Source organism: Cryptomeria japonica, chromosome 1, assembly GCF_030272615.1.
Source record: "Cryptomeria japonica chromosome 1, Sugi_1.0, whole genome shotgun sequence".
In the NCBI taxonomy this organism is placed as follows: domain Eukaryota; kingdom Viridiplantae; phylum Streptophyta; class Pinopsida; order Cupressales; family Cupressaceae; genus Cryptomeria; species Cryptomeria japonica.
This window is the reverse complement of record NC_081405.1, coordinates 702,798,309-702,805,575: the sequence shown is the minus strand read 5'-3', so window position 1 is coordinate 702,805,575 and position 7,267 is coordinate 702,798,309. Positions and strand designations below refer to the sequence as shown.

At 35.3% G+C, this 7,267-nt stretch overlaps 1 protein-coding gene across 1 annotated transcript; it reads right to left on the bottom strand.

The window, feature by feature from the left end:
- Positions 1-2,323: 2,323 nt before the first annotated feature.
- On the bottom strand, positions 2,324-7,056 carry LOC131044645 (subtilisin-like protease SBT5.3). The gene is made up of 10 exons (XM_057978009.2): positions 6,974-7,056; positions 6,794-6,891; positions 6,363-6,530; positions 6,156-6,258; positions 4,929-5,484; positions 4,544-4,641; positions 4,149-4,394; positions 3,938-4,052; positions 3,622-3,835; positions 2,324-2,902 (listed from the first exon to the last, which is right to left on the bottom strand). Exons 1-10 carry the CDS (start codon positions 7,015-7,017, stop codon positions 2,349-2,351), a joined length of 2,196 nt encoding a protein of 731 aa, XP_057833992.2. The 5' UTR covers positions 7,018-7,056; the 3' UTR covers positions 2,324-2,348.
- Positions 7,057-7,267: the final 211 nt, after the last annotated feature.

The following is a 7,267-nucleotide window of genomic DNA, read 5'->3' as shown; positions in this document are numbered from 1 at the left end:
TGTAGCAAATGCATCTTGGTGTGCAATGTGTATGTCGAAGATGTGTGGAAGATCAATTAGAGAAAATTTGGTCTATTTTTTGCATAATTTGTGTAGTACATGAGGTCAATTGGTAGGAAATTTAGAAAATGTTGTTTATGCAACAAAGGTCTTAGTGGAGAAGTCATAACTTCAAATCAATTATGCATCCTCTTACAAGGATCCAATCATAACTAAAATAAAACATTTGAATCAAGAAGACAATAAATTTTCATTACAAATAGGCTCATGTTATGTTTGCAATAGGTTGAGAGGGAGAGAGAGATAGAAATAGGGAGGGAAGAGTTATAGATGGGAGAGAGAGAGAGAGAGAGAGAGAGAGAGAGAGAGAGAGAGAGAGAGAGAGAGAGAGAGAGAGAGAGAGAGAGAGAGAGAGGTCTACGAAGAGGGAGAGGGGGAGAGAGAAGAGAGACATAGGTGGATAGGCAAAGACATGTTTAAAGATAGAAGGGGAGAGAGGAAGATAGAGGTAGAGATGAAGATAGAGCGAGTGAGGAGGGAAAAAATATATAGAGAGAGGTAGATGAAGAGATAAAGATAGAAAGATAGGGGGAAAGAGAGGGAGAGATAGAGAGGAAGAGATAGATACATCTATAAAGGAAGAGGGAAAGATAAAGATATGGTCAAATAGAGAGATAGAGATGTAAGGAGATATAGAGGGGAGAGGGAGAGAGATAAAGAGATAGACAAATAGAGAGAACTAGAGATAAACAAATAATAATGGAGAGAGGGTGAGAAAAATAGGGGAGATAGATGGAGAGATAAACATATATTAGAAGAGAAATAGATAGAGATATAGATATATAGGAAGATAAAGGTAGAGAATGGGAGGGAGAGAAGGGGAGAGATGTAGGTATAGGGAGTGAAGGAGAGAGATATTTCAATAAATAGAGAGGGATAGGGAGAGATATAGATAAAGAGAAATATAGAGGGATGTAGAGGGACATGGAAAGGGATAGAGAGAGATAGAGAGATAAGGAGAGATAGAGAGATGCAGTTCATCGATTAGGAGCTACAACCGATGGAAAAGTTAAAGAAGGCCATGAATGATATTTCGGACTACGGTTGGAAATAGGCTGAGAGAGGGTGGGATTTTAAAGTTTAAAGATAGGGGTAACACTTATTCAATTAGAAATGACAACTTTCATTTCATTGCTATTTTAATGGTTAAATTACTTTATTTTATTTTAATTTTTTATGGGATTTCCTGTGCACATGATTTTTATCTTAATTTTTTAAGAAAAAGAGCAAATGGCTATGTTAGATAAATATTACATGATCTTTATTTTGATTTTTAAGAAAAAGAGCAAATATTACATGATCTTTATTTTGACTTTTAAGAAAAAGAGCAAATGCCTATGTTAGATAAATATTATATGATCTTTATTTTGATTTTTTAAGAAAAAGAGCAAATGCCCGCTTTATCCAAAATTTCTTAAATCATCACACACATATAAATTATGAAAACTATGATAACATATAATAGTAAAATCAAATGATAGATCAAAAAATATTTATAATTTGGTTGACCCATTACTTTGCATAAAATAACTCTAAAAAAATTTAAATATTTATACTTACCAACCATTTCATAATTCTTGTAATTTGAGCTTCTAGATTTCACTATGTATCTTTTTATCATCAACGTTTCCAATCATACTCTATGATTCATTATTAGGATTGAAAAATGAGCTCAATATATTGCCTATTTGGTGAAAATGGGGGGGTTTTTAATTCAAGCTATGAAAAAATGCAATTTGATGAAAATAAGGAGGTTTTTAATTCAGGTTGTGTATTAGGAGGGGGTGACAAAAAAAGAATTTAAGACAATATTTTTTGAAAATAGGAGATTCTTTATTAGAGTCATATCTAGAAGCTCAAATTACAACAATATAAATTATAGAAACCTAATATCTATATTTCATAATTCTTTTTATATTTGTGTTCGTCACAATGATTTTTCTACTCTTCTGATTTAAAAGGTCTATACATCAGGAGATAGAGGGAACGTTAAAAAAGTCATTTATGTCTTTTTTGGCTTTATCAATCTTTAAGTTGAATAAGAATTTCCGTGCTGGTACAATGCTATTGAAAAATATGGAAATACCACTATTTTTATTGATAAAAATAGATTAATAACATTGCCAAGCCGAAACATCACCATGGCAATGTCAAAACAATCTTTGCCTTATTTTTAATTTTTGTCCTACTTTGAATTTACTAACACCGCCAGTGATCACAACTTACAACTGAAAAAAAAAATGGTGTAAGGTAAAAACTGCGGTGTATTTGGATGCTGGTTTATTCATCTAGGCTATGCAGTTAGTGCTTTTACCGCAAATAACAATGGGGCTTCTCACAACATGGTGAGCACTTTCCCATGTCAAATATCCATATTCAGTTGAGTTAAAACCCTTCCTGGGTTTCATTACCACATAGTATGTTTGAGTTTCTCCCGTCTTTGTAAACTCAAGCTTGTTGGGTTTCAGTACTATTACAGCTCCATGAGGTGATCTCACCTTTCCTTCAAAAGTTGCTGATCCATTCGAAACATATGTCACAGTTCTTCTCACAAACACAGGTCCATCAAGTGACGATACTGTAATAGAAGGATAATTCAGGTTGTAAATTGTCTGGTTATTTGGAGGACAACGATATGGTCTGCCTGTTTCGTTTCTTATTTGGCTCGAGTTGGTGCCGAAACTGCAAAGGAATGTTAAGTAATCATTTGGTGAAATATCATAAACCAGACCAGGATCTGCAGCTTGATTTGGGTTGATCTGACCTGCACCAAAGTCGAAAGGACTCGCGGTTTGCAACAAAAAGTCCTTGATTATCCTCTTGGTGTTGTCCATATTGGTAGCTATAGTTTTCAGATGAAAATAGACCACAATAAAAGATCAGTTAGAGATTATAAGAATGGACAGAGTTGAAGGGCACATTTTAAGTTTTAATTTGTTTAGGTGGGTCATCTGAAATAGTAGGAGCTGTTTCAATAGGACTCACCTATTAGTATGATTTCAGATGAGTCATCTAAACAAATCAAAATTTAAGAGTGTGTTGTTTAAACCAAATTTACAAAACAACAAAATAAACAGTTCATTCTAAGTTTTGATTCGTTTAAGTGGGTCATCTGAAATCGTAGTAGCTTCTTCAATAGAACCCATCTATTAGTATGATTTCAGGTGAATCATACAAGTCAAAACTTAGAGTGTGCTCTTTGTGAGAACCACAACATAAACAACACACTCTAAGTTTTAACTTGTTTAAATGAGTCATCTGAAATCCCAGCTTCTTCAGTAAGACTCACCTGTTAGTATAATTTCAGATAAGTCATCTAAACAAGTCAAAACTTAGAATATGCTGTTTAAATTAAAATTAAGAGAACCCAAAAAATAAAGACTTATTGATATGAATCATCTGAAATCACATTAGCTTCTTCAACCATACCCACCTATTAGAATGTGCTGTTTATACCAAAATTAAGAAAACCAACAAAACTATCGCTAAGATAAACCTGTGTCAAATGTTTTCTATGACAACATAATCCTGTAAGTATATAATAATAAATGATATACATACCTGTAGTCATGATGGCTGATCTGATGGCTGCTGGGCTCCAGTGAGGATGTATTGCCTTAATTAATGCTGCAATACCAGCAACATGAGGGGTTGCCATAGAAGTGCCTGAAATTATATTAAAAGGAACCCTCCTACGATCAAAATCGAAGGTAGATGGAGGTGCTGCTCCTGACCAAGCAGCAAGGATGTTGGTCCCTGGACCCAAAATGTCAGGCTGCATTGATACACAATAAAAACTCTATTGTCAGGAGGTCTGCAATGGAGGAATCATTATGTAAAATGAAAAAAAATCAAAGTTTCAGGGTTGAATTATGACCTTAAGTATGTCCGGGATAACAATATTTGGGCCTATAGAGGAGAAGGCTGCCACCGTAGGAGCTGGCCTCATATTTAACTTGGTTTCCACAGGAGAGATGTAAGCAACAGGATATCTGCATGAGAACATAAGAATGCTTAGGATCTGTGAATACCCAAAACCTTTTAATGTGGTGTTGGTTTAACTGAAACTAACTCCCCTGAATACCTACTTTGTAGAGTTTATATAACTGGTAACTGCAATAGCATCATCAGCAGTGAGTTCTGTTGCAGGAAGAACATGAGCTTGTGGCAAAAGAAAATTTTGTTCTCCTGGACTATTTAGATCAAGCATGCCGACTCCTCCTGCCCTACGAACTTCTTGACCCATTACAACATCTGGACTTATGCCACCAATGCAGGCAACTATCTTGCCTTTAACTTTCCGAGGATCCAACGATTTCGTGGAGCAAGCCAATCTGCAACATATTTATACCAGTGTCTAAGGTCATGGTGGTTGGGAGTTATGTGTTTGATAGACAGAACTTATAGAAGTACTTGCTGTTGACTATAAAAGTACTTTCAGCTTCTATGGTTAATCATAAAAATGAGTAATTGTGTAACATACCCGTCATAAAAATCTACACCCGGAAGTGTAGCATTTGTCGATGATATCAGAGGGTACATTCTTTTCTTTTTTAGGGATAACTGAGCTAGGCTTTCTCCCTGGCCTCAAAACAATAAATTTCCATAAATTTTCTAGCATAAAGCAAGGGATGAAAATAAGTTCAATACACTTTACAACCAATTTTTATCATTCTAAAATGCTTGCAATAACGTGTTGTTTGAAAACATGATAAAATGCCACTTCTTGAATTAAAAAACATGATTAACATGATGGATTTTGCTTTGTTACTCTCAAGATCGGAAATAAACAACTGAATGAGCATGTTTAGCCCCTCTTAAGAAATTGAAAACATTTATCAACAATAAAACTAAAAGAAATTTCTGACCTTATATATCTTCTTGTTGCCAAGGAAAACAATGGAAGAAAATGTTCTATCAATGGTACTTGCTCCCACTGTTATAATCCAGGGAGCCAGGTTTGCAACAGAGCCAGGCATTGGACCATCATTTCCTCCTGCACAAACCACCACTCTCCCTTTTTCGACAGCATGGAGTGACCCAATGGTAATCGAATCTTGCAACAATAGTTGACCATAGGGAGAACCTCCAATGGAAACAGAGAACAAATCTACTCCATCATATATCCCTTGGTCGAATGCTGCAAGAATGTCTGCTTCAGCACAAGAATCATCACCGAAACCATCACTCCAACAAACTTTGTAGCTTGCAAGTCTGGCACCAGGAGCCCCTCCCTTTGCAGTGCCTTCTCCATATCCAAACAAACTTGCTTTCTTCACAAAATTCCCTCCTGCTGTGGACAGAGTATGGGAGCCATGCCCACTTGTGTCACGTGGTGTTCTGTTTGTTGATACTTTAGACAGATCAAGTTGCCCACTTTCAGCCTCAAATCCCTTGTGGAAAGATCTGGCTCCAATCAGCTTCCTGTGGGACCAAATAATTTGAAAACTCAGATTTTCTTTATATTAATATATGCAAAAAATTGTGGTTATGCATGTACAAAATTGAGGAAATTCAAACTTGGATGAAGCAAGAACTAGTGGGGCATCAATCTGTCAAAATGTCCTAACACTAACAAAGAAATAAAAAGATATGTGATCAAAAAATTTAGAACAGCTATGTGGACAAATCAGATTGGGTGGAAAACAAGTATACCACATGTATCATAGTGGAAAAACTAATTTAGGACTGAAAAGAGAGGCTATTAGTTGCACAATTGAGGATGGGATCACATTTTCTTAGGTGTGAGACCAATAGGTAGAAGATACCCAAAAAAATTTTCGGAAGAAAGCTTGCATATTCTGTAATAAGAGGGCAATGGAAATGGAATACACTTCATCATAGAATTCACAACTTATGAAGACATCCATAATCAATAAAAAATAACTTGAAGGTTGAAAACATAGACCAGTCAAAATCAATAATAGTGAATCACACATCAAAAAGAATCTGAAAATACATTAAAGATGTTTTCTTGATCCCATAAACTGTTTAGTCTATAATCGTCATTAAAATCATTCATTCAAAACACATTTTTTATTAATTTGTTTGAAAAATGTAAACTGCTTGTTTTCTGTGACTTAAAATCAAAGCACCTGTTGCAACTGAAGTTGGTGCTATTCTCACATCTTCCCTTCCATCGGGAAGGGACAGGACCCATGCCCTCATCACTGAAGCTTTTAGATTCGGGCCATACACCTAACAAAGAGCAATTCAAGACAGATTTACTATTAGATAATTATGATCTGGATATAAACCCATGCTTTTAGACTGTTGAGGAGGAGGAAGAGGGTCTTTTCTACCTGTATCCAGCGTAGCAATAATGACATCCTTTCCATATGCTGCTTTTTTCCAAAGGGACTCTGGAGGGACTTGTTCATTTGCATGTTCTAATCCAAGGAATTCCCAAGAACGAGTTGTTTGCAACTTTATTCTTCTGTTAGGATATACAGACAATACTTCTGGTAATTCTGGATAAGCATAATTCAGTTAGCAAACACAGACCACACAATAAATAAAACTGAATGATGCATTTTGAAGGGTCCTCTACACCAATTTGGTTTTAAAAAACGTTGAATCTAGTCTTTGGATTATAGATAAAATGTCTCTACAGCAGATTTGATTGGTACATCATTTGAACTGAGGGGTTCAAAAATTAGTTCATAATTTCATATGAATTCATTAACTTCAATAAGAAGGAAGCAATCAAAACGTTTATGGAGTTGCATTTTACTTGATACAGCAAGAGCCTGTTCTTCGCTGAGAATAGCAGCAAACCCATTTATATTTCTACTGTACGAGTAGAATATTGAATCAATGGCTTCTTGCTTACTGTAAAAGAAAGAAAACGCAAATGTTAGTACCAGATTAAAGAACCAAGTTACCGAGATTTAAGACTCTCAATGCTTATTACCTTCTCACAACAGATGCTAGAAGTTCATAATGAGAATGTGCCATCAACTGCTGCTCTCCGGCCCTGTCATTGTGGCCTCCTAAGTACACTATATAGGACTGCAACCACCCAAATCAAAAGGTTCACCATATAAATATAGAAAGTTTGTATTGAGAAAGTTTCATTCAATGTAAACTTCAATTTCAATTTCATGGAGTTCAAAGTTGTCAATCCCAGTTTTCATCAACCAGGAGAAAGTTTCATTCAATGTAAACTTTAAATTCATAGGAAGTTTAGAATTGTAAGCAATATTTT